At 48.9% G+C, this 26,880-nt stretch overlaps 2 protein-coding genes and 1 long non-coding RNA gene across 10 annotated transcripts in view; 2 read left to right on the top strand and 1 right to left on the bottom strand.

Moving 5' to 3' along the window:
- Positions 1-19,364, bottom strand: part of LOC124981051 (uncharacterized) — a 33,637-nt gene extending 14,273 nt beyond the window's left edge. The window contains exon 1 of one of the 6 annotated variants that reach the window (XR_007107915.1): positions 19,334-19,364. This is a non-coding gene — a long non-coding RNA (uncharacterized LOC124981051). Of the gene's footprint in view, positions 1-565; positions 1,818-2,161; positions 2,784-19,333 lie in introns of those variants that run through there. The other 5 variants (XR_007107909.1, XR_007107913.1, XR_007107912.1 and 2 more) reach the window with 5 other exon arrangements.
- Positions 857-12,710, top strand: Casq1 (calsequestrin 1). The gene is made up of 11 exons (XM_047547177.1): positions 857-1,368; positions 3,297-3,381; positions 4,229-4,329; positions 5,008-5,119; positions 5,453-5,526; positions 5,882-6,012; positions 7,937-7,982; positions 8,562-8,616; positions 8,837-8,937; positions 9,964-10,038; positions 12,087-12,710. Exons 1-11 carry the CDS (start codon positions 1,108-1,110, stop codon positions 12,243-12,245), a joined length of 1,200 nt encoding a protein of 399 aa, XP_047403133.1. The 5' UTR covers positions 857-1,107; the 3' UTR covers positions 12,246-12,710.
- Pea15 (proliferation and apoptosis adaptor protein 15) lies at positions 15,972-26,243 on the top strand. 3 transcript variants are annotated; one of them, XM_047547210.1, is made up of 5 exons: positions 15,972-16,126; positions 19,223-19,310; positions 22,887-23,060; positions 24,455-24,610; positions 24,762-26,243. In XM_047547210.1, exons 3-5 carry the CDS (start codon positions 22,889-22,891, stop codon positions 24,824-24,826), a joined length of 393 nt encoding a protein of 130 aa, XP_047403166.1. In that variant the 5' UTR covers positions 15,972-16,126; positions 19,223-19,310; positions 22,887-22,888; the 3' UTR covers positions 24,827-26,243. The 3 variants fall into 3 exon arrangements, with proteins under 3 accessions (XP_047403166.1, XP_047403171.1, XP_047403180.1); XM_047547215.1 differs by having other exon boundaries at positions 15,976-16,126; positions 19,202-19,310; XM_047547224.1 differs by lacking the exon at positions 19,223-19,310 and having other exon boundaries at positions 15,976-16,126.
- Positions 26,244-26,880: the final 637 nt, after the last annotated feature.

The following is a 26,880-nucleotide window of genomic DNA, read 5'->3' as shown; positions in this document are numbered from 1 at the left end:
ACAGAGTCCCCTAGGATCAGGGCAGAGAGTGCACAGAGGAGGTGGCAGCCAAATGACATTCCCTCCTCATGGTGGGCCATATGGGCAGAGAAATCCCAAATCTGCACCCTGTGGGATGGGATCTGGGCCAGCTCTGTCCTTCCCCTGCATTCCCCAGTCAGGAATGTTGAGTGAAGCAAAGGAAACTGGCTGGAGCTGAGCCAGGTCGCCAGTTTTGGACTCCACTCCATCTTTTATTCAGAGAATGATCTCATCCTTGGTCCTGATTCTTTAAAGGGAACTACAGGGGGTCTCTTTCCTGCATCCCAGACTGTATTTTATTGTCCCCCTCCCCCACTCTCTTTCACAGGATCAAAGAAACAGACTTCACCTATAGAAGATTCCCAGATTTTAGGATGTAGAAGCAATACTACATTTGTCCCTTTTGTCCTATACTATCAGTTTAGTCTCTGACCCAGAATACACCTCCTCTCCACCTGCATTTCCTTCTAATTACCCCTACCCTACCCTCGGTGATCCCTAGTTACCCCCATACCTCCCCTCCTCCAGTCCCAGCTTCACTTACCTCCGACTCATCTGGTCTTATTTTTAGATCAGTGTCTCTCCCTTTTCCTTTCTTAATATGGTGATGAGCTCTTAGGCCTGCATGGGGACAGGGGCTGAGGAGCCCTGGACATGGGGGAGGGGGAGGGAAGGAGCCACTGGGAGCCTGGGGGAGAGGTGTAGGATATGGGAGGATTCAGGCCCTCATGGAGCTGTCCTAGCCTGGGAAGGTTATCTGTCTCTCCTGCCAACCACGGAGACATATTTAGACAGGACCAGGTGGGGACCAAGGGGTGCCAATTTCAGGGGGCAGCTCCGGTTCCCTCCCCGCCCCCTGCTCTTATTCCTCCTCCTGACCCTTTTTCTCTTGGCTCTGTCGGCAGTTTCTCCAGGACCCAGCAGTGTCCTCTGTCTACTGCTCTGGGCCACTTCCTACCCCACCCCCACCTGGAGCCCCTAACTCAGGATTTGGTACCTAGGGGCCCCTCCCTATCCCCAGCTAACCACCTCTGGACCAGGAGAAGCAACCCAGATCTCTCTACCTCCAAGAGCGCTACAGAGAGGATGGGGGCCAGGATAGTGCCAGGTCTGAGACAGGCACTGCTGTTTTTGTTGGTCCTGGGGACACCTAAGTCAGGGGTCCAGGGGGAGGAAGGGCTGGACTTTCCTGAGTACGATGGTGTGGACCGTGTGATCAATGTCAACGCAAAGAACTACAAGAATGTGTTCAAGAAGTATGAGGTGCTGGCACTCCTTTACCACGAACCCCCTGAGGATGACAAGGCCTCACAAAGACAATTTGAGATGGAGGAGCTGATCCTGGAGGTGAGTGGGAGACTGCAGGCCTATGGCGCATGCTCAGCCCCTTTCTGAAAGCCCTGTGGCACAACCCCAGGGAGTTCTTTTGAGGGGTGGGATCTGGAGGTGGGGGCAGTATCAGAGGACTTCTTTCTTGACCAACAGGACACAATTGGCCTGTGACCTTAGCCAAATGAGAAACAGACTCAGGAACCCAAAAGTATTACCACAGTTAGGTAATTGTAGAAGAGACACTACAGGGTGATTACCCTTCCATGTTGTAGGAGGCTGGTGGATCTAGGTTTGACTCAGATGGAGGGTGAAAGGGGAAAGGGAGGTTCTTGGGGGCAAGGGAAGAACCATGATGTAGTACTATGTATTGCACTCCCCAATGCCACCAATACACGCTCCTAACCACAATATGCCCCTTCTTAGTACGTTTAGGGGCTGCACTCCAATGGGGTTCAAACTGAGCACAAGTTTAAGTGCTATTGATATCATAGTCTCCTGTCACTTAAGGCTAAATGGTTAAATATCTCCTAGAGACCACCATGCCTCCCACTGATCTCCCTGTCCCCTCTTTCTTCCTCCCTGCTCCCTAATTCCCTATCTGGCTCTATTGGATCAAGCTGGATGTCTCCACTGAAAAATTCTTATGGTTGAAGGGGGGCTTCAGAATATCTTTTTTGTTGTAGGATGAAATTCCTCACCTGCATCCTGACTTCAGATCCAAAGCAGAAAGGATTACTCTAAAATGAAAATGGAAAAAAAAAAAAAAAAAAAAAAAAAGCCTACAATTGGGAGATGTGGTAGCACATACCCCTTCAGGAGCCAGAATGTGTTTGAGTTTCCTTGTCCAAGTTTCCTCAGCTCCTTCTCTGGCTTGACAGTGCAGATAAGCCCCAGTTGTTCGGAGTGTGAAGCATTTCAGGGTGAGACACTGAGACCACAGGCTCTCATGTCTGTGTGCCCCTGCTGGGTGCTAGAACACCCTTCTGATTAATGAGGTATTTTTATCCTGAGTGCTCAGTATCCCTGGCCATCCACCTGCCATCTGCCTCCCTTCCCTGTCCCCCTAAGAATCACAGTGGTGCCCAAGTTTTGGGTGGGGTAAAGCTGTGTTCTGGGCCCATGGAAGAATGAATCAGGGTTGAGTGTTGAGCTGGGAGGCTTATGGGGGCAGGGACTGTCTGTCCACAGTCTAAGGACTGGTCTAAGTTCAGTGTGAAAGGAGGAAGTTGGGCCTGCATGAGGGGAACTGTCTAGTCTCTGCCAGTCTCTTGTCAAGTGGTGACCTCTACTCTCAACTCTCTGGTCTTCCCCACTCCTCAGTAACATGACCAGACCCTTCACACCCACCAACCAAAATTCTTCCGTTGGTATTCACTTGGAAGGATCTCAGGGATTCTAACATCATCCCCACACTGAGCTTGGCCTTTGGAACAGAGTGCAGGGCCCAAACCCTCCAGGAGAGAAGGGTCCCTTAATCACTCGAAAGCCAGATTGCCCAGCATTCCTCAGGAACTGTGCATCGTCAAGCTCAGTGCCTTTATGTTCAACATAATAAGCGTGCTACAATAAATATTCATAAACTTAAAGTTGAACCAACTGCAGAAATGATGGAGTTGTAGGGAGTTTTGGGGTTTCTGGATCTTAGCATAAGATCAAGTTCAACTCTTAGACTTCCTGTACCCAAGTATAAAGCATGGGGTGGAGAGGAGAGGCAATAAGAATTCCAAGAGCCAGGTGTAGAGGCTGAGGCCTGTAATTCAAGCAGCTTGGGAGGCTGAGGCAAGAGGATCCAAAGTTCAAAGCCAGCCTCAGCAACTTAGTGAGACCGTAAGCTGAGGATGTGGCTCAGTGGTTAACCACCCTTGGGTTCAATTCCCAGTACTGGGGGGGGGGGGGGGGGAGGAACTCCATGGATTAACTTTAACCCTAACCCCTCCCTCTAGTTAGCAGCCCAAGTCCTAGAAGACAAGGGTGTTGGCTTCGGGCTGGTGGACTCTGAGAAGGACGCAGCTGTGGCCAAGAAACTAGGTAAAGGAATGGAGGGAGGAGCAAGAAGGGGAAGCAGCCTGTGGGATGGGGAGGCCTAGGGTGGAGGACTTGGGGGGACCCTGGGTTCTGAGCGGGTAGGGAACTCCTCTACCATGTCTTTTTTGGAAGGAGAGGAGAAAATGCTGAGATGGGAGGGTAATGACCTGTGTTGGTGGGTCCCAGCCTCCTCTTTGTTCCTTATTTCCCAGACTCTATACTCAAATCCCAGCATGAGGTGGGGTGGCCTTCTTTATACTTACCTAGACACAGGGCTAGGTGCTGGAGAGAAAGGGGAAACGAGAATACAGGCAAGGCTGGAGAAACCCTGCAATCGCCTCTTCCCACCCCTTCCCCTCCAGAACCACCCAGCCACCAGGGGGCAGCACGAGCTCAAGACCAGACTCCGGATGTGGGTGGGGGAGGGGTGACTAGTAATAATGAAGTCATCTGGTCAGTAATAGCAATGTTAAAGGACAGGACAGAGAATTAGCTACTAGAGTTCTCAGAGGAGACAGCAGGACTACATTTCTCAAGTTATGACAGGCAGAGAGAGACAGCAATATGGCTAAAATCTGTATCTCCCTGTTGTCTCCCCTTACACCCTAGCTGATGCCCTCATCTTCTCCCTGGAGATCACCTATGGCCAGGCTAGCCTCCTGGTTCAAGCCACAGTTGTGGACACCAGGGGTGTAGGGGTAAGGGACAGTGGAGGCAGGTGGGACAGAGAAAGGGAGAGGTGGAAGATGTGGGGTCCAGTAGGATGGCAGAGTGGGCTGTGACTCAGGTTTTGGACTAAAGAATCTGTGGGAAGACTGTGGTCAGGGCTCACCTTCCATTCACTCCCTAGGACTAATCGAAGAGGACAGCGTTTATGTGTTCAAGGGGGATGAAGTCATTGAGTATGATGGCGAGTTTTCAGCTGACACCCTGGTGGAGTTTCTGCTTGATGTGAGCACTCCCCTGGACTGGATCACTTTGCTTTAAAACTCCACTGCCCCATGATCCTTGCTAACCCCAACTCTATCCCCCACAGGACACCCTCCACACATACCACACAACACACACACCAGACACACCACACCACACATGACACACCACATACCATACAATACATATCATGCATATCACACACAAAACACGCACCACACATCACACACTAGACATAACACATGCACATCACGTGACACACGCATAACATGTGCATACCACACACCACACCATGTATGACACACACCACACAACTCACATCACATATACACACACCACACACACCAGAGACATAACACACAGACCATACAACATAGCACATGAACACAAGGTCATACACCAAACAGCACAATACACACAACATACCACACACACATCAAACATGACACACACCACACATTGGTACACCACAAACACACCACACAAAATACACACATCATATATGTCTATCACACAACACACAACTCACACCACACAGTGCACAACACACAGCATACAGCACATAGCACACAAGGTCACACACTGCCTGTATGCTCTATCAACTTCTAGCCCCTCTTCACTTCCCCACCTTCTCCCTCCATCCTCCTCTGGTTCTACTGAGGACAGAAACACTGTCCTTCAATGTCCCTCCTCTTCCAGGTCCTAGAGGACCCTGTGGAATTGATTGAGGGTGAACGAGAGCTGCAGGCATTTGAAAATATCGAGGATGAAATCAAGCTCATCGGCTACTTCAAGAACAAAGACTCAGAGCGTGGGTAACCCTCAGACTCCCTGTTTCCCTCCCTGGTCCCTCATCTCCCCCTCCTCCTGCCTTCCCACTCCTCCACCTTCCCAGCGTCTTTGCCTCCTAACTCCCTGCCCTTCTTCTTCCTCCTACATGGGGGGCTCCAACATCTGCTCTAATCTCCCTGGCAGGGGTGTCAGACAGGCACCTCCCGCACCCTGACTACAGCCCCACTGTATTCACCCACTCTCAGAGGACTAGAGGGGGTGGGTCTCAGAGTGAACACCTCCTGCCAAAGAAGAACTGGGGAGAGATGCTGGAAGTCACTGATTCCAGACTGACTCTACCTTCCCCCCTCAGATTACAAAGCCTACGAGGACGCGGCCGAAGAGTTTCATCCCTACATCCCCTTCTTTGCCACCTTCGACAGCAAGGTTCTCCTCCTTGTGGCCATACTGGGTCTCCCTACACCTTCAGCTGCCCTCCGGCCTCCTCTCCCAGTCCTGAGGGGGCCTGGTCCCATCCTACATGCTGGCATTCCCCCCCAAACCCAGCTCTTCCTTTCCCTATAGATTTTAGAGCTGGAGAGAAGAGGGGCTTTAGATTATCCAACCCACCCTTCTCATGACAAACTGAAGCCCAGAAAAGTTAAGACTCTTGTCCAGCGTCACAGTGGCAGTGACAAGAGCCCAGGTTTTCTGACTGTCTAATGTTCGACACCCCATGATACTGCTTCTCACTTTGACCCTGCATCACTTGCTCTATTCCCCTTACATCTGCTCCCGAAAGGTGGCAAAAAAGTTGACCCTGAAGCTGAATGAGATCGACTTCTATGAGGCCTTCATGGAAGAGCCTGTGACCATCCCAGACAAACCCAATAGTGAAGAGGAGATTGTCAACTTCGTGGAGGAGCACAGGAGGTGAGGACCAGGGCTGGGGAACCTTAATTAACTGGCAAGCTGGTGTGCCCTAGATGAACACACTTCTGAGCACTGATTGCTCACTGATAGATACACTGGTAATTTTGCACTGTGTGTGTGTGCGGTGTATTGGAGATTGAACCCAGAGGCCCTCCATCAGTGAGCTACGTTCCCTGGCCCTTTTATTGAGACATGGTCTCACTATGTTGCCCAGGCTGGCCTTGAATTTGTGATCCTCCTGACTCAGCCTCCCAAGTTGCTGGGATTGTAGGAATGCACCACCACACCCAGCTCCTACAATAGTTTGCAACCCAATACTTAACCATGCACCCTACACAGAGAAGGGCCTCTGTAAATAGGTATAGTTAATTGTGATGTTGATTGTGATTTAAATAAAGTCTTTCAACAAATGAGTGCTGGGTTGGGGCTGTAGCTCAGTGGCAGAATGCTTTCCTTGCACGTGTGAGGTACCAGGTTTGATCCCTAGCACCACATAAAAATAAACAAATAAAGGCATTCTGTCCATCTACAACAACCACCAAAAAGTCTTTTTAAAAAATAAAAATAAATGAGTGTTTAGTGCCTGTGGTCAGACTTGAAACTGCAAGGTATCTTCTGTAGCTATTGTTAAGTTTAATCCTTTTTACAACCTCAGTAGCAGGGAGTATGTGTCAAAACTGGGATTTTACCCTGATCTGTCCCATGTCCCTTTTTGTATATGTGTGTGGGGGGTGGGTGTTACTGAGGGATGGAACCCAGGGGTGTTTTACCATTGAGCTACATCCTCAGTCCTTTTTATTTTTTTTTATTTTGAAACAGGGTCTTGCTAAATTGCTTAGGGCCTCACTAACTTGCTGAGACTGGTCTGGAACTTGCAATCCTACCTCAGTCTCCAGAGTCATTGGGATTATGTGCATGTGCCACCAGAGTTAGATGTGCTAAGTCCTTTCTCATTTAGTTTTCAAGGGAGATGGAGGGAGTGGGAGGTGAGGGAAGGGTGTAGCCCTCCAGGGGATATTTGGCAATATCTGCAGGCACATTTAGTGCTGGGTGTGTTGCTGGTATTTAGTGGTTAGAGGTCAGGGATACTGTTTAACATTTTATAGTGCACAGGACAGCCCCCCACAACAGAAAATGATCCAGATCCTGCCTGCTACAGGGGTACACACCTGTAATCCCAGTAATTCAGGAGACTGAGGTAAAAGGATCACCAGTATGAGACCAGCCTGGGTCACTTAGCAAGACCCTGTCTCAAAATAAAAAACAAAAAGGGCTGGGGATGTGGCTCAGTGGTAGAGCGCCCCTGGATTCAATCTCCAGCAATGAAAGAGAGAGAGAGAGAGAGAGAGAGAGAGAGAGAGAGAGAGAGAGAGAAAGGAAATAAAGAAAAGAAAACGAAAATCGTCAGGCCCTAAATGTCAGTAGTGCTGAGGTTGGGAAACGCTGCCCTATACTCACACATAATTCTTTTCCTTCACAGTACTCCACAACTGAAAATACCCACTCATCAGTATAAATACTACTTATTCTTTTCCCCTAGAGTATGGCCCCCTTCATTAGGGCAGGAACATCTCTGCCTGGGTCAACTCTCCAAGCACCTAGCTCAGTGCTTAGAATGTATCAGACTCTCAATTTTACTGAATGAGTGAATAAATGAATTAATGAATTCCCTGATATCCAGTTCTTACTTTTATCCCAAAGGTCTCTCTTCCAGTCCCCTTGACACCCCTTCCCCCACCGCTTTAACCCTGCAGTGATCTGGGCCTATCGCCCAGAGCTTAGGCTGTGCCAGATGGCTTTGTTCTGGACTGCTTGCTGTCTGTGCCCTGGGCCTGACCCACAGGCAGCCTCAGCTATGGGGACCCTTTGGATGGTGATGTCCTTCTCACCCACTAATTAGCACCCCTCTGTCTGTCTCTTTAAGATCAACCCTGAGGAAACTGAAGCCTGAGAGTATGTATGAGACCTGGGTAAGTGTCCCTAGCCATGGTCAGGCCCTCAGGGGGGCAGTAGGAGTGGCTGAAGATGCAAGTCCTAGGAACAGCCCACCCTGCTGTTGCTCCTCAAGGCCACCTGCAGAAAGAGCAGTGTGGGGGTGGGGGGGGTTCGGTTTTGAAGACTGTGGCAGGAATCAGGAGAGAGATATTAAGTAGATGAAGATGACAAGGGGGCAGAGACAAGGATTACAAGAGGAGGTGTGGGGGTTCTGGAGCAGAAAGGGACAATGTCACTTGGAAAAGGGTTACTATTACAGGAATATACTGGGTCTAGCCACATGTGATGGTGCATGCCTGTGATCCCAATGACTTGGGAGGCTAAGGCAGGAGGATTGCAAGTTCAAGGCCAGCCTGGGTGACTTTGAGACCCTGACTCAAAATAAATAAAAAGGGCTAGGGATGTGGCTTGGCTCATGCTGGATCCCGAAGCTGACTTTCCACACGATCCAGGTTCAAGGAACATCTGGGGTCTGCTGGGCTCTCCAACCTTACAGAGTAGAGTAAGGTCTCCTCTCTGCCCCCCACCCTGCTCTCCTTCTCAACCCCCAACAGGAGGATGACCTGGATGGAATCCATATTGTGGCCTTTGCAGAGGAAGCTGATCCTGGTGAGGGAGAAGCACTGGGACTGGCCTGGGGGCAAGTAGGGGTGGCATGTTGTTTGTTGGAGCATAGGCCTCACGTGGGAGGCATTCCAGGGAGCTTGCAAGCAGCCTGGGGCTAGACATGTGGAGTTGTGGTAGGCCGGGAAATAGATCTGGATTCCTGTTTCCTGTATCCCTTTTCTCTCTGCTCTACCTCACTCTTCGCTTTTCTCTTCCCTTCAAGATGGCTACGAGTTCTTAGAGACTCTGAAGTCTGTGGCCCAAGATAATACTGACAACCCTGATCTTAGCATCATCTGGATTGACCCTGATGACTTCCCCCTGGTAAAGGGCCCTGCTCAGCCACTACTATCCTAACATGGGACCTTGGACTGTGGCATATTCTGAGTGCGGGCTTTGTTTCAGAAATCCTAAATCTTCCAGCTGGGGGGCTTGGGAGGCTGCCCCTGTTGCATGCTCAAGGGCGTTGTGGTCAAGGGGAAGAAGACCAGAAGTGATGTCAGGGGACATACTAGAGTAGAGGCTGCACAGGTAGCTCACGTGCTTGGGCTGACTCCCAGAAAAGCAGAGTTCTCACCGGCAGTTGGGCACCATAACCCTGGACGTGAGTGAACACATGTACACACTCAATCAGAATCATTGCAGAGATTCCACCTCTCTGGGGGTGGTTTTGTCCTCAGTAGACCCCCCAGCACCTAGCACTTACTGTTGGATGAATAACTGAAAGAACAAATAGAAATGTAGCGACATTCGACATTCGTGATTGCCAAGTATAACTACCTTAAACTGGGCATGGTGGTGCATGCCTGTAAACCCAGCAACTCTGGAGACTGAGGCAGGAGGATCCCAAGTTCTAGGCTAGCCTCAGCAGCATAGCAAGACTTTGTCTCGAAATATAAAAAGGACTGGAGATGTGGGTCAGTGGCAGAGGGCCCCTGGGTTCAATTCCCACTACTGAAAAAAAAAAAAATAAACAAAATAAAACAAACAGTAGCAACAACAAAACTATTTTAGTGTAGAAATGCAGGAACTGAGGGCTAGAGAGAAGTGATTTGCCCAATGTCGCAAGGTCAATCGGAGCAGATCCAGAATCAGAACAGGGGTTTCTAATCAACTTTTCTTTGCAAAGGAGGAGCTGGTGTACCCAGCTGACCTCCTGATACTTTCCCTTTGGAATTTCCACTTTCTTGGCTTAGCTCTACCCACTGCTTTCAAACCCTATTGCTGGGGACATCCCCTATCCATTGCCAGTTCATTCTATCCTCTCTCCTTGTCCCTGGGCTGACCCTCACACCCACCCTCCTGAAGTCCTGGATCCCATTAAGCTGCCCTATTTGGATCTCTCCACAGCTGGTGCCATACTGGGAGAAGACATTTGACATCGACTTATCAGCCCCACAAATAGGAGTCGTCAACGTCACTGATGTGAGTTTCCTTCCCTCTATCCTGATTGAGCTCCAGTCCTTCTTCTCTCTTCCCCTCTAATAGCCAGAAATTGAGCCCTTCCCAGAAGAAGCAGATCTGTCCACTCTGATGGTTGGATGGAAAGGAAGATTCATGATCAGAACATGCCCCTGTCCCCACCCATTGAAATCAGTTGCTTGTCCTTCAAAGCCCAGTTCAAATCCTTTCTTCTCCATGAGGTCCTTCCTTTGGAATCATTCCCTCCATGGCACTTTTGGAGCTCACCTAACATTGGGAACAAGATTTTTTTTGTTTGTTTGGTATAGGGGATTGAAACCCAGGGGTGCTTTACCACTGAGTTTCATCTTTAGCCCTTTTTATTTTTTGGTACTGGATATTGAATCCAGGGGCACTTTACTGCTGAGCTATATCCTCAGCCCTTCTTATTTTGAGACACAGTCTCACTAAGTTGCTGAGGCTGGCCTCAAACTTGTGAGCTTGCCTCCCCTTCTTGAATCACTAGGATTACAAAGTGTGCACCATTGGGCCCAGCAAAAATAAGACTTTTTTTTTTGGTGCTGAGGATTGAAACCAGTACCTTGTGCTTGCAAGGCAAGCACTCTACCAACTGAGCTATATCCCCAGCTCCAAGACTTTTGAATGGCTATTTATATATCCAGTGTCTCTTTCATCAGACTTTAAGCTTTCTGTGGGCAGCTATTTTCTCAGGCACATGTAGTAGATACTTCAAAACTGTTCATTAAGTTGAATCGCATAAACCATAATCTTTGCTTTCATAGGATTAATCTAACTGGGCAGGCAAGCATTCTGTTAATAATGAGGTTGGATCTGATAAACTTCATAATAAATATAGAAATAAAATATTAGCAGGGCTGAGAGAAAACAAAGGGATTTCTGCTTGAGAGAACAAGAGAACAATTTGAGAGAAAGTAGCACTAAAATGGAGATCGTAAACTGGGCATGGTGACACTCCGGTACTCCCTGCGGCTAGGGAGGCTGACACAGGAGGATCACAAGTTCAAAGCCAGTCCCAACAACTTAGCAAGGCCCTAAGCAACTTAGCAAGACCCTGTTTCTAACTAAAATATAGGAAAAGGCTGCAGATGTGGCTAAGGGGTTAAGGGCCCCTGGGTTTGATCCCTGGTACCAAAAAAAAAAAAAAAAATGGAGATTGTATGATATAAAGGATTTCAATAAGTGATGATAAAGGGAAGTCATCTCCAAAATGAGGAAAAAGCAAGCTCAAAAGGTCGAAAGTAAAACAATGAATACCAGGTTTGGGAGTAGGCAATTTAAAAAAAAATTTTTTTAGTTGTCAATGGACCTTCATTTTATTTATTTCTGTGTAGTGCTGAGAATCGAGCCCAGTACCTCACACATGTTTGGCAAGCGTTCTACCACTGAGCTATAAGCCCAGCCCAAGAATTTTTTATGATTTTAGTTTTTAGGGATTGCTGGAGACAGTATTGAAAAAGCAGGAAAAACCTTGAATGACTCAGCATGGTGGCATGTGCCTGTAATCCCAGTGATTCAATTCTGAGGCAGGAGGCTGGCAAGTTCAAGGCCAGCCTGGGCAATTTAGTGAGATCCTTTCTCAAAATAAAAAATAAAAAAGGCTGGAGAGGGTAGCTCAGTGGTAGAGTGCCCCTGAGTTCAATTCCTATTACTGCAAAACAAAACAAAACAAAACAAAACAAAACAAAAGCCTTGATTGAAGAGTTGATACTTTATTTCATTGACCATGAAAAGCCACCTAATGATTTTGTGGCAAGGACATGACAGAGAGGTCTGTTTTTGGAAAATCAGTATAGCAAGAGCAGGGGAGACAGATTGAAGGCAGTTCTTTTGCCATCCAGCTTTGTTTTTCCACTTGCACATGCTGCTCTTTTAATCTATACCTTCACCTAGACAGTTTCCCTGACTATTGAAAGATGAAAGGAAGGGTCTGAGGCTATAAGGAAGGATGTTCAGCATCTGATGAGTGGGAGGACAAGTCCAGTGACCTGGGCAGAGCTTAGTTTCTGTGCCCCTCCTGTACCATATCCTAGGCGGATAGCATATGGATGGAGATGGACAATGAGGAGGACCTGCCTTCTGCTGAGGAGCTGGAAGACTGGCTAGAGGATGTGCTGGAGGGTGAGATCAACACAGAGGATGATGATGATGACGATGATGACGACGATGATGACGATGATGATGATGACTAGTTGCTGTGACAACCATCTCCTAGCCCCACCTTACTCTTCATGTACCCTTGTTTCTTCCCTGTCCTTCCCTGAGCTGCTCCAGGGACACAAGGTCATCCTACCATAGGGCCAACTGGGATCTATATATTGGGTGCTAAGACTCTGATCTCCTTCAACCAATGAGGAAAGGAGCTACAAACACCAGCCCAGCTCTCTCATCTAACTTGTTTCTTATCCCACACGCATCTGTATTTATTGTTTCTTCCAACACTCTCCATGTTCTTGCTTGTTGTTCTCCCTATCTCTCCTGTTCCTCCCATCTATGCACAATCTTCCCCAACCCTCTCGAATCCTGTATCCATCTGACTGTCCTATCCCTGGCCAGGAGGAAGGAAGGGTACTCTGTTTGGGGCTGTATCTCAGCCATTTCCTGTTAATGTATTCAGGTCAAACAAGGGCTTAATAAAGAGATCTGGGGCAGCATAAGCAAGTGTTGAAGTCTCACCCTTGTGGCAGGAGGGAGGTGGCCAGAGAATGGGTGATTGAGGTGTAGGTGTCTTGTGAGGGATGATAGGAGGGGTTGGGGCTTCCTCCAGAGAAGCTTGGATTATGTATCAGCTTCAAGTCAACAAGCCTTCTCTGAACACATGGTGTTTGTCCAGGGCTGTTGTTGGGCTCTGGGAGAACAGAGAGTGCCAGGCCTGTCCCGACTCTAGAGCTGATTAGCCTCACGGAGAAGTAAGACAAGCACACTAAACAATTGAAGAAAAATACAAAGCAATATGTAATTAAGCAATTGTGTGCTGCTTGATAGCACCCTCCCTGCAGCTTTTATTTGAACACTGAGACTGAGCCCTGATTATTCTTTCTCAATGTGGCCTTCCTAAGGTCACCCCTCCTGCAGTTCCCTAATCTGCACTTTTCTCACTGCACTTTGTTTCTTGGTGGTACCAGGGATATATCCAGGTATGCTCTACCACTGAGCCTAATTCTCAGCCCCTTTCTATTTTTTATCTTGAGACAGGGTCTTTCTAAGTTGCTGAGGCTGACCTTGAACTTACAATCCTCCTGCTTCAGCCTCCCAAATTGCTCAGATGACAAGTCTGTGTCACTGGGCCTGGCTCACACTGCACTTTCTATATACATCTCCATCCTAGTAATCAACACATTCTATTATAGTTCTTCACTACAGTTCTGTATTCCCCACTAAACTGTGAGTGCTTTGAGGACAGGAACCGAGGCTTTCTCCTTAAATCCACAAGGCCTGTACATAAAATGTTGTCTAATATTTATTAAAAGGAGGAACATGAAAAAAAATGTAGACTCAGAAAAGAGAGATCAGAAAGGCCTTGATGACTCCCTAAAAGAAGCAAGCCTCTTCTAGGCCTCAAATTGAAGAATGAGATATGGATGGAAGCAAAAGAGTTGGAAAGGGGACATTTCAGTCAGTGGAAACATCAAAAACACTGGCAGTCTGGGAGTGGTGGTGCACAACTGTAATTCCAGCAACTCTGGAGGCTGAAGCTGGAGGATCATAAGCTTGAGGCCAGCCTTAGCAATTTAGCAAGAACCTGTCTCAACAATAAAAAGTCCGGGAGGATATAGGTTAGTGGTTAAGCACCCTGGGTTCAATTCCCAGTACCAAAACCAAAACCAAACAAAAAAACAAACAAAAAAAAAAAAACCAAAAACAAAAACCAAACAAACAAAAAAACACTGGCAGGAAGTATTTGTAATATTGGGGGCATGGAGACCATAGAAACAGGAGGAGAAGTCCTTGAAGTTGGTAAGATTAGGGGAGGGAAGATGATGGAGGTGACAGAGGCGAGGAGCCCAGCTCATAAACAGAGGCTGTTATTATCAGAATGAAGTGGAAAGAACCTGAACCTGCATGGTGGTCATGGGAATGGAGAAGAGACATTGACTTTTGTGCAGTGGGGATCCCCTGGGCCTGGGCCTATCAAGAGTTCTTTGCAGGCAGGACCCACAGTTTCTCCAGGATAGGACCAGGCTGGAAGGAGCACAAGGAGTTGGGGGCAGGGAGGACCAAACTGCTGAACGAGCCCATATATACAACAAATTCTAGTTTTCATGGAGCAGGTGTAAAGTTATTGCTGGTATACTATGAGGATGTCTAAGTATGGAAAACTGAGACCTGGGGTTAGTTTTCCAGTTTTCACTTTCCACAGATGAATCCAGGAAGTGTTCCTAGAGAAGCAGCAGGAGTGTAGAGAATAGAAACCATTTATCCATCCAACTAGTACCCATTAAACAAATGTTTAATAAGCAGTACAGGCACTAGTTTCATATTATTAAAATGTTATTAAGCTTACTGGAAGACCCCAGATTAAATAATAGTTCCTATTTTTTTTGGGTGCATCTGTACCAGTCCCTAGAGTCATGCTATTTCTGAACCTCAGAAGAACCCTATAAAACTGGCACTCTGGCATCCCTATCTTACTGATGAGGACACTGAAGCTTAGGGGCATACTTTGCCTAAGGAAAGAGTTGAACAAGCATGAAACCCAAGTCCCTGTGCCTTGTTGCCTGTCTTATTTCATTCAGATACTATATGCCTGTGGATAAGTCATGCAGTTAATTCAAAGATGAATTAACAAAATAGGTTTTGGCTCTATGACATGGAGCAAATGAGATACATACACAAAGGCAAATTATGAGGGTGAGTTACCCTCAGAGGGGCAGTGATGGAGCACACTGAGGATGAGGAAGAGCCAAGAGAAAGGCTGTAAAGTCCAAAGTGGCAGGAACATGAGCTGCTTCTAGGGGCAGTTGGATCTAAGAAAGCAGGGGCTCATCTGAGGCTTCTGGAAGAGTGTCTGCCAGGTGGAAACTGAGGCGAGATTAGAGTGTTCCATGAGGTTGTATGAAGGAACACTAAGATTGCTCACCCCTCTTCCCAGGGCCAGACCCTGCCAGAGTTGAGATGACCCCTTCTGCTGGAGATGGGGGAAAACAGATGCTTCCCCAATTCTCCCTTCCCTCTTCTCAGTCTGGTTGAGAATATGGGGGAGGAAAGTCCCTGAGGTGGAGGGGAAGTGAGAGCTACCACTCTGGGCCCCAGCAGAGGGGCAGAGCTAGGAGACAGAGCTAAGTGTGGCTTCAATAGCTGTCTATATTTGCATGGTGAGGTCACTGCTGCTCTTTTTCTCCCCCCAAAATAAAATTACATCATGGTGGGGGGAAGGCAGAATGGGGTGTATTTGGGAAAGGTGAGAGGAACACAAGAGGGTCGTCCGGCATCATCCTAGAGAGAAAATCCATGGTTTCAGGTCAAGCAAAGGACATCACCATGTTGCTTCTTGCCAGGGACCCTCTGCCTCCACTTCCAGGGTGAATAAGTGGGGTCATTTACTCCCACTCTCCTGATCCATAAAGCTAGGAGAGCGGTTTCTCCAAATACCAAAGTAAATAGCTTAAGAGGAGACATTGGCCAAATCCCTAAACCTGAATTTATTCTGTCCTTTCAGGGGTCCCCGTCGTGGTCACCCAGAGATCAGAAGGGGAGGGTGTCCCGTTGGGAAAGAATTAAATCTGGACATTGTTTCTTAGTTTAGGAGGAAGAGACAGCATCCCTCCACCCAATTCTGTCCCTCATCCTAGGAGCCTTCCAGAACCCCAGCCCCTCGGTCCCCGCGTCCCCTCCCCCTCCCCCTCTTATCGCTCCCCGCCCCCCGCCCCTCCCCGGCTCTGACATCACCGGCCAGCCGGGTGGGGTGAGGCGGCGCTGGGCTCGGGCTCGGGCTCCGCGGGCGGAAGAGGCGGCGGCGGCGGCAGAAGCGGCGGCGGCGGCGGCGGCGGGAGCCGAGGAGGAGGCTCCGGACGCTGCTCAGGAACCGGGGACCTGGGAGTGCCCGCGCCCTGGGCTCTCAGTTCCGGAGGCGGTGAGACGGGCAGAGGGGTCATGTCGCGGGAAGGGGGCAGATTTGGGGTCTGGATTTGAAGGAACGATGACCCGGGATGCCGGGGGACAGATAGGGGAGCGCCGGGACCCAGACAGGTCCACTCTGTGTCAGGCCCGGCGGGGTTGGTCTCTTCGTGCGTCCAGAGCGCCGCGCGTGTGCTGGAGGCGGTGTGGTTTCGGCCGCCCGGTCCACGCTGATCGGCAGTTTGGGAGTCCGGCCGGGGCCTGGGATTAGGATGCAGCCTGCTTCCCGCCCAGCCGGCTCGGCCGGCAGCTCCCGCCCCTCCCGCCCTCCCCGCTCTGGCTCCGGACTCGCCTCCGCTGGCGGTCTCCCGGCTCAGCCCTGCCACCATGTGCCCTCACCCCCAGCCCACTGAACCTGGGAGAGAGGTGGGGTCGGTGAAAGCTTACCGGACTTAAGGAGGAAGGAGCTGGGGGTGTGGAGGAATGGAATATCTAACTAAACCCCCTAATTAATTCCATATAATTGGTGTCAAAACTGACAGGGACACAAACACACCTCTGAGAAACAACCAGCACACACAGTGACACACACCCATGTGACTCTTACACATACTGTCTCGCACACACCAAATCACAACCTTCCCTGTGCTACACATCCAAACGCCCACCACAACCCACTACCTCCCATGTGGAGTCTCCTGGACTATAGGGCTCCAAGACATCAGTCTAACAGGACAGTTGAGTAGTGGACAGAAGGGGCCACTGTCCCCAAGACCATCCTGATTTTCTGGGCAGCTTTAAAATCTTGGTCTCCTTTAGAACAAGGAGACAGGACATTGAGGACTAATGAGTCAGTGCTCTTAGCTGGGTGATAGGGGTTCTGGTGGCTTCTCTTGCTGGGTCCAGTTAGAGCTTAGGGCACTGGGAGTGGCTAGTTTCTGGACATCAGAGTGGCCAAGGAATGGAGGAGGGAGTGGAAGAAAGGAGAAAAAGAATGAGTATGAGTCAGCCAAGGATGGAGCCCAAGTCAGAGGAAGACAGCATGAGAGGAATGTGTGTGAGAAGGAGACAGACATGGAGGAAGGGACAGAGCCAGAGAGGGTCAGAGAATCACTGAAAGGGAGAAAGTGAGAGAGAGATGGTCAGAGGAGTGCAAAAGAGTGCTGGAGAGTGGACTAAAGAGGCTCAGAAATTAGGAAGGATGAACTGGGCGTGGCGGCACAGGTCTGTAATCACAGCCCTTGGGGAGGCTGAGGCAGGAAGATCAGGTTGGAGGCCAGCCTGGGCAACCTAGCAAGACCCTGTCTCAAAATAAAAGAAAAAAAGAGCTGGGGGATGTAGCTCAGTGGAAGAGTGCCCCTCAATTCTCGCCCCAGTACAAACAAACAAAAAGCCAGAAGAAATTAGGGAGGATGAAAGCAGGGAGTTAGGAGGCACATGCTGAATTTGTATGTCTTGTTTCTCTAGGTTATGTGTGTGGCCCCCAGGCTGTCAGGGTGATTAGCATTAATTGCTCTTCCCTTTGCGGTTAAACACTCCACTGGGGAAATTGCCAGAGATGCCCTAGGCTGCCAGCTTCCCTAGGTGCCTACTTCCTTCTCATTTCTGTGACACCTGAGCCCATCATGTGCACATATGTTGTCATGCATGAAGAGGGTCACAGAATCACACAGTAGGTCGCCGTCACACAGATTCTCACCTACAATGTCAAGATGGACATCTCCACCAGAGAGTGGGCAGCCAACCACTGCATCTTCAGACCCCTACCATCAAATGTTGTAGCAGCAAGGCTCACCCCTTCCTCATAGTAGCTCTGAGTATTCAGGTGGGGACACTAAGTTACAGAACCCTGGAGCTCACCCCTTCCTAAATAGTTGCTCTGAGTATTCAGCTGGGGAAACTGAGTCACTGGACCTTGGAGTTCATGGCTCCCACTGGATGGGTTGGGTGAATAGGGAAATCTGGAAGGGATGGATGTCCATTGAAAGGGAAGGAGGAAAAGGCATCAAAAGACTAGGAAGAGAGGAAATGGATGAGGAAAATAGAGATGGGAGAGAGAGAGAAATAGGAGCAGGCAGTGCCTCAAGCAGATGAGTGGAGACAGAGATGGGCTAGGGAGGGTCATGGGCCCCATTCCTCCTCACCATCAAGCAACCCTCTGCCCTGATCCAATACCTGCTGTCTCTGGTTGCCTCCATCTTGAGTCTGGTTCTTGTATTACACTAAGGGATGGAGGCTTTGTCTCTGTCCCCATGCCCAGGGGTTATGCTTCTTGGACTGAACATTTTGGGGTCCTGGTATTCTGCCTCCCCTTACTCCCTGACTGACCCTGAAACCTGAGAACCCTCTTCTTCCTTTGATATATGACTAACGATGATTCCCCCAGTTCCTCCCCAAAAAGAAAGCTGGATAGAAGTTTGGGGAGGAAGCCAAGTATGATATTAAAGAAATAAACTACAGGACTGCTTGAATTTGGTTCCCAGATATAATATAAAATAGGATAGCTAGAACCATACTCTCTCCCTTCCCACCCTCTGCCTCTCCTCAACTACTTCCTCCAACTTCAAGCAACAAGATCTACAGACTTGAGTGAGTGCCTAGGAGTCCCCTCCTTCCCATTATAGGCACCTCCAGTTTCTTGCAGCTGTGCAGGATGACCCCTCCCCCCAGCCTGAGGCAGCTGCAGCAGATGTGGAGGAGGGAGGGCACTAGCTCCTAATCCTCACGCTTCCCTTTCGATTCTCAAAATTTTACTGAAAAGCCTGGTGTGGTGGTGCATGCTTGTAATCCCAGCAACTCTGTAGACTGAGACAGAGGATTACAAAGTTCAAAGCCAGCTTCAGCAACTGAGAGACGCCCTAAGCAACATAGGGTGACCCTTTCTCAAAATAAAAAATAAAAAGGGGTTGTTGATCAGGGGTTAAGTGCCCTGGGTTCAATTGCTGGTAGTCACACACACACACACACACACACAAAAAAAAAAAAAAAAAAATTACTGAGGAAAAACCAAAGTCTAGGAGTGGGGATAATCTACCATGAATTAATATCAAAATGCACAGAAATTCTTTTGGTGCTGCCACTTCCTTCATAGGTGGTTATCCCATTTTGCCAGGCTTCTCAAAGCAGACCCAGGGCCTGACTCCTCCCCCTCAGTGCCTACGGAGCACCACCTGTCATCGTCCCAACTCCTGCCCTAAAAGGTCAGTATATAAACAATGCTTACCTCCTGCCTCTCTTTCTCTTTCTCAGCATCATCCTTTTCAGTTGGTTCTACCTTTGTCAGGGCTCCACCTGGAGCTGGTTTAGGAGAGGGAGGAAGGAAGGAAGGTATGAGGAAGCGGTGAGCAGCACACAGAATGAACTGGGAGGGAAGGGGACTGACTTCCTGGCAGCCTCGCCCCGGTTCCCGGTTCCCAGTTCCTGTGCTGGTATCCTGTCCTAAGAATGGCCTCCGCCCAGGCTGCCTGGTGTTCTCTGGGCAGCTCTCTGCACTGCCCCAGCCATAAGAAGGATTTTTCAGAGCAAGGAGGACAGAAGATTTCTCTGTGGGCTCTAAGTTGTTCTAAATCTCTGGTGAGGAGAGTCATGAAGGATGAAGGAGCCAGGTTCTGCCAAGTCCTACCATAGCCAGACCAGCCAGGGACAATATTTGATCAGTGAGTCTTGAAACCCATATAAAGGAGATTCCATTTTCCCACACATGAAACATACCCCTCAAACTATTCTGCCTTTGCCTTTGCTACCACACCAAGGCATGGGCAAATGGGATCTAGAGAGGGAGGTAACCATGACCTTTCCTTACTCCCTCAGGGGACCCTGTTTCTATCCTTTCTGTTCCTTACTCCCCACTCCTCACTCACATTCCATCCAGTGGTTTCATTGTCCTGATGACTGGACTGGGGGGTACCCAGAACTGAGGTTGCTATGGTTACAGCTGAGCTGAGACTGCAGCCTTGTGAACTCTCCTCCCCTCCACTTTCTCCCAAGATTCCTCATTTGCAGCCTCACTCTCTCCCTTTCCCATCTTCAGCTCTCTTCCTCTATTCTGTGGGCTCCCCTCACCCTCTGGATGGGAGCCTGTAGTTATATACTTTCTTACACACACACTCAGCTGGTTCAGACACATACAAACACACATCCCACATACACTCACAGCCAGTTACAAGAACATCTAAACACACCCACTGCCTCCTCCACACACCTGTACCCACACTCAGGGATCAGCATCCACACATACATAAGATCTGGCACACACACACGTCACCCCCCTTGCCACCTTAATATTCCCGCCCCTGTTACTCTTAGGGACCTACTTGTATCTGTTTCACTCTTCGAAAGCTCCTACCCGCTACCCCCAGCCTTGGTGGGTGGGTGTGTTACACACACTAATCCCTTCCCACCCACTCCCTGTAGATCTGTTGTTTTAGATTGAGCCCTAAATCTCAATTCCTCCCAAGAGATATATTCTCTCTCTCTCTCTCACTCTCATTCCTCCCACAGGATCTACCATATTTACAAACTCTTCTTCCATGTGAAACCAAGGCTGTTTGACCCTAATGCTATCCCCTTCCCTAGCTGAAGCTGAGAGTTTGGTAGCAGGGTCTCATCTATTGGGGCAGGTTCTTGTCTCTTTCCTATGATGTGCTTTCCCATCCAGCCCTGCCCCCATCCCTATCCTTATCTCTAGACCCCCTCCCCATCATCCCCCTTCCATCTCCACCCTTTTCTACCCTGGGATTATCAGTGGAGGCAGGGCTGGGCTCCAGAGCCTGCTGCTGTGACCTAGATTTCAAGGCTGGGATGGTTCCTGGTGCTGACAGTCGGAGAGCATTGTTCCTGGCCCAGCCTGGCAGGGCCACCGCTGGGCCCTTCTGTCTGGTTTGCACCTGGGTGTGCAAGTGAGAGTGTCTATGAGTGACTGTTTCTGTGGGGGTCGTGCTGGCCCTGCTGTCTGGTTCATTGTCTGTTTGTGTCACGGTGCCTGCCACCAAGGGAGGCTTGTTATTCTGGTCCAAGAAGGGGGCTGGGAATGGGGACTTCTAGGTCCACACCTCTTATTGTGTGATGGCCATGTCTCTCTGCCTCAGTTCCCCTGTAGTAGAGCCTAGAAGTGAGGAAAATAGGGGTGTGTCAGCCTGTTCCCTTTGATCTGCCACATTCCCAGCTCAATGTTGGGTTGATTCGTGGGCACCCTCAGTTAGGGACAAAGTCATCTAGCTCTTTGCCCACCCTTTGGTCTAGCCACAGAGTGTTTCTGAAATGATTTCTTCCTTTTTTTTTTTTTTTTTTTTCCCCTTGGGGATTGAACCCAGGAACCCACTGAGCCACATTTTCAGTCTTTTTTTTTTTTTAATATATATATGTATATATATTAGTTGTCAATGGATCTTTTATTTTATTTATTTATATGTGGTGCTGAGTATTGAACCCAGGGCCTCACCCATGCCTGGCAAGTGCTCTACCACTGAGCCATAACTCCAGCCCCCTCCAGTCCTTTTTGATACAGGCTGTCCTTAAGTTGCCCAGGCTAGCCTCAAACTTGTGATCTTCCTGCCCCAGCCTTTTGAGTTGCTGGGATTATAGGTGTGCCAGTGCACCCAGCTATGATTTCAATTTTTTATGCTTTTTCTGATTTTAAAAGAAATATATACTCATTTTAGAAAATAAGTGCCCATTTTGCACTCACTACTAGTGTTTCACATTTTATCAAATCCAGAAAGTTCATTCTAAGGTCCAACCTTCTTCCTATTTTAGCTACAGTTCTGTTTTAGGGGAGGGAGGCCTTGAATGTTCCCTACCTTCTTACTTAAGGATCATGAATGAAGGCCTAGGTGATATGCGGCCTTGCCCAGCACCCTGTGGGAGGACACACTAAAGGCAGTGCCAGCAGGTTGTTGATGAAGGAAGGGGTGGCAGCCCCCTTCCTGCCAGACTCTCCCAAAGCTGCATCTTGATGCCCCTCCCCCCACCACCCAGCCAGCCTGGGAACTGGGCAGGGGGCCAGAGCCAGCCGCTTGGTATTCTTGGGCGCGGGGGCTGCAAGCACAGCACAAAGGCTGGGAGACAGGGCTGAGTGGGGGCCCCTGTAACGATTAAGGGAGAAAATGGGCAAAGTGGGGATGGCCCATTACTTTCCCTCACCCCGAGCCTTGATGGCTTAATATGAGGCAATGCATGAAGGGGCCAGGGAACCATCAGACCAAGCAACTAGGCATCCTTCCAAAATGAGTCATTAGTGGGGTGGTGGGCAGTTGAAATGAGGACCCCTTTGCTTCTGGGGAAGAATGGAAGTGAGAACATGTGAATTTCACCCAACCCCTCCAGCTCTTTTATAGCTGCTTCTTCCACAGCAAGCCTCTCCCTTGTTGATGTTTTGAATTTTTTTTTGACAGAGGGAGGGGCTGGAGGTGGGTGGGGCGATTCTGGGGGGGACTCTGAGACAGCAGCGGGTGAGAAAGTCGGAGCAGATTGCCATGGTAACCGCCTCCTCAGTCAGGGGAGCTGTTGCCAGGGTTACTGTTAGAGGGGGAAAAAGAAGAAAAAGATAGTGGAGGGGGGGAGGTATGACTTATCACTCTAGGTTCCAGCATTGCTCCTAGTTTGAGTGTTTTCCTGTCTATCCCCACTGTTTCCCCTAGGTCTTCATTTTCTCCCTCTGGCTCTGTTCACCTATGTTCTAGACACATGCCCGGCAGGGCAAAGACAGTGTCAGTATGTGAACTAGACTCAATACACAAAGTCTAGATTCCTTTCCCTTTGTTGCCTCTCCACCCCAGTCATGGCCGAATACGGGACCCTCCTCCAGGACCTGACTAACAACATCACCCTTGAAGATCTGGAACAGCTGAAGTCAGCCTGCAAGGAGGACATTCCCAGTGAGAAGAGTGAGGAGATCACCACGGGCAGTGCCTGGTTTAGCTTCCTGGAGAGCCACAACAAGCTGGACAAAGGTGCGGGAGGGGGCTCAGTCCACTTGGCAGAGAGATGAGCACAGAGCTCTCACACATGTACCTCTTGACAAGGCAGACTAGAGACTCTAGGGCAAGAGTTTTTGGACAGTTTTCATTGTGCCCCTTATCAGTAAAAAGCATTATTTGGATACTCCTGTGCTATTATTTCATATATGAATATATATATATAACATAAAAACAATTTAAAAGTGGAAACATTTAAAAGAAAACTGCAAGTTCTAGCTTTCTTTTATCTGCTTTTAGAGACTGCTGCTCTGAGGGACTAGGGGGGACTATAGAGTGATACCATGCAGCTGGGGGCTTTCAGGATGACTTGGGAGTTTAAGATGGCTTTGAAAGGAAAGTGGGACTTCTAAGATAGAATCCAAAGGAGGGCCTGCTAGGTAGAGGAACAGTCTCAGAGGTGGGAGTTTCTGGTGTGTTTGGAAAAGCAGTCCTGCTCAGCCTGACTGGGACATTCTGTATGTTTAGAAGTAGCTGTGAAGATAAGTTAAGACTGTTGTAGAGGGCCTTGAGTGATAGGTATTTGAGAGAAAGTGAGGTGAGTGACCTCAGCACTCTTCAGAATTATTATTAATAATAATAATTAATAATAATAATTTAATAATTATTAAATGTGGGTAGCAGATAGGGGAGCTGAAGGACATATTATGGTTAGGAGCCAGAGGTCTGAGGCTATCTGTAATATCTTGGAGCTGGCTGAAACAGGGTGTCATTCTTTTGGTTATGTCCATATCTCTCATTTAGAGTGACTTTTCTTACCAGATCCAGAACCTCCCTTGGATCTCACCATTCCTATCCCATGTGTGCTATTGGGAAATTCTTCCTTGATGGTTACTTGGATGAAAGTGTAAAAAGGATAAGGAGGGTACGGTATTTGGAAGGCAGTTTTTCTATTGTCCCTTTCCTGTCCCTGCATGGGACTTGATATCTAACCCAAAGCCCCTCCCCTCACCCCTTCTATTGGTGGTAATGGGTTTTGAACCCAGGGGCACTCTACTACTGAGCTATATCCCTAGCCCTTTTTGAGATAGGGTCTTGCTAAGCTGTCCAGGCTGGCCTCAAATTTACCATCCCTTCTGCCTCAGCCTGAGTTGCTGGGATTACATGTGCCACCACACCTGGCCCAAAGCCCTCATTCTATTTCTATAACGTAGAAAGTTCACTGACAAACTCTCTGCCCATCCTGGGAATAGCCTTGTACCATTGTGTGGGTGCTTTAGCTTTCTTTTCCTGGCTTAGTAGCCCCTCTTCCAGTATTGCCTCTCCAATAACCAATGTGAGTTAACTCAGTTGTGGTTCCAGAACACTGTCAGAGAGGGGAAGTTGACTGCTACTGCCTAGCTCTGACCTAGTCTCCTGCCTTTCTTCAGACAACCTCTCCTATATTGAGCACATTTTTGAGATCTCCCGCCGTCCTGACCTACTCACTATGGTGGTTGACTACAGAACTCGTGTCCTGAAGATCTCTGAGGAGGATGAGCTAGACACCAAGCTAACCCGCATTCCCAGTGCCAAGAAGTACAAAGGTAAGAGGTCATGTCTTTGACATAGTTGCACCTCTGCCCCTTCCGTTATCCTGAAGTAAAAGCATTTTGGGAGAGTGCATGTTGGTGCTCAGTGGGCTTACCTGGCACCTCCCACAGCTTTCATCCCTGGACATATCCTTTTTGCCCCTAGACATTATTCGGCAGCCCTCTGAGGAAGAGATCATCAAACTGGCTCCCCCACCGAAGAAGGCCTGAGAAAGGGGGAGGAAGAAGAGGAAGGTTGGACCTTCATCAGACCACTCCCTTCCCTAGCCTCCATGGGAGGGGGCAAGGGCAGCACCCTCATGCACCCACTTACTAACCTGGTCCTAACTCCCTTACTGTGCGCGTGTGTGTGCGTGTGCGCACGCTCTGGCTGTCTGTCTATATGTCTAGCTCATCTAGTTCCTCCTCCTTGTGAGGGGGGTGGGGGTCGGGATGGGGGGGCTTAGTTTCCCCACTCTAGGGAGAGGTGGGGGCTATTTCTATGCAAATAGAAATTGGCACATTCCTACCTACTTCCCTTTCTTCCACTTTCCCCCACCACATCTTTAAAATGTGGAAGCAGAAAGGACCTGCATTTTCCTACATCGAGGAGCTGAGATGGTGAGGTATGGGAATGGTGGGTAAATCTAAAAAGCGGGGAAGGAAAGGAGGGAAGACAAAGAGGCCAGTCTCCACCTGGAAGGGGCGAAGAAAAGCTGGAGTTCAGTGTTTGTACCCTGATGCTGGACTAGCTAAAAGTTCAGTTTCCTGCTATTCCTCAGGCTGGAGGGCCTAGGTGCCAGCAGGTCCCTTTTTATGCCCCTTTCATGGGCGTACGATAGGTATAAGCCAGGGGTCTAATGGAAGAACACCACTGGATCCTGTCCTGGTCCCAAAGAGCAAATCCTATGGAGCAGCCAGCATTCAGGCACCCCCCATCCCCATCCCCCACCAACATTTTTGCTCTGGAAAGACTAGGCTTGGAACATGCACCACTGAGCCTGATATGGGGACACAGACATGAGGGATGGACCCCTTTCCACTCCTTTATTCCTACTCAGACTGTTGCACACACTGACCCCAAACTTAGAGAGGTTGAGAAATGAGATCCTTAGGTTTTAACCTCAACCTGTCCCTTCTACAGGGTCCCAGTGTGGATACTGCAGGCAACCTACCCTCTCTCTACTCAATCTAGAACACCCCAAGCCAGAAAGAAGTGTTTTCCGTTGCACTGATCCCCACCCCAATTCAGTCTCTTGGAGGGGACTCAGTAACCCTTATCAGCGACACCCTAGCCCCCTTGGGCTTGTGGATGCCTCCTAGCCAAATCACTGGAGTACAGCAAGTGACCCCAGCCTCTTGCCTGTCCCAAGATGCCCTTCCCCAACCTGACCGTGCTAACTGTGTGTACATATATATTCTACATATATGTATATTAAACCCGCACTGCCATGTCTGCCCTTTTTGTGGTGTCTAGCATTAACTTATTGTCTAGGCCAGAGTGGGGGTGGGAGGGGAGTGGCAGAGGCAAATTGCTACATGTTCCAAACAAACAAACAAAAAAAACCCCAACAAACATTAAATTCACATGCAAACTGAGAGACTATTTAGAGAAAGTTGGAAGTTAGCAGCTTTTAGGATGTGGGAGCAAAACTTTAGTGGGAGCAGAAGGTTGGCTGTTTGAAGAGGGAAGAAGCAAGACTGGTCAGAGTGCACCCTCAACTCGTAGCTGAGCCCAGTCTGTGTGTCCCCTCTGGTCACTGTTGCAGACACCTGCCTTAACACACACACCTCGAGGACTCCACGGTTTTGCCTTAAAGGACCTTCCCAAGTCTCCCCAGCCCTGTCTGGCTTCTCCCTTGAGAGATACTTGTAGAACTGGAAGTAGGGAAATGAGCGTGAACTGTCCTTTTATTTGGGATGTTGTGTGAGTGGGAGACAGAGGAAGGGAGAAAATGAGAATAAGGAGCCTTCCTTATGGAATAAATGGGAGAAGAAAGATGGGGTTATTTCAGCAGAGTCTAGTAGTTTCTCTGTAAGGCAAAATAATCTAAAAAAACTAACTTTCCCTCCCACCCTTTGTCCTGCTATAAGGCTGCCCCTATCTTGTGCTCCTCCATCTGCAGTGTGCACGGCCTTGTTCTAACCCTGGAATAAAGGTGACTGATTGTACTGTACTTGATTGATTCTAGAATTTCTGAGTGACCAGAATTTTGTAGCCTCTTTTGACTGGGAAGGCGGGGAGAAGTATTTACCCCTACCATCCTTTACTGCAGCCTGGAACA

Source organism: Sciurus carolinensis, chromosome 1 (genome assembly GCF_902686445.1).
Source record: "Sciurus carolinensis chromosome 1, mSciCar1.2, whole genome shotgun sequence".
Lineage (NCBI taxonomy): Eukaryota > Metazoa > Chordata > Mammalia > Rodentia > Sciuridae > Sciurus > Sciurus carolinensis.
This window is presented reverse-complemented; position numbering and strand designations above follow the sequence as displayed.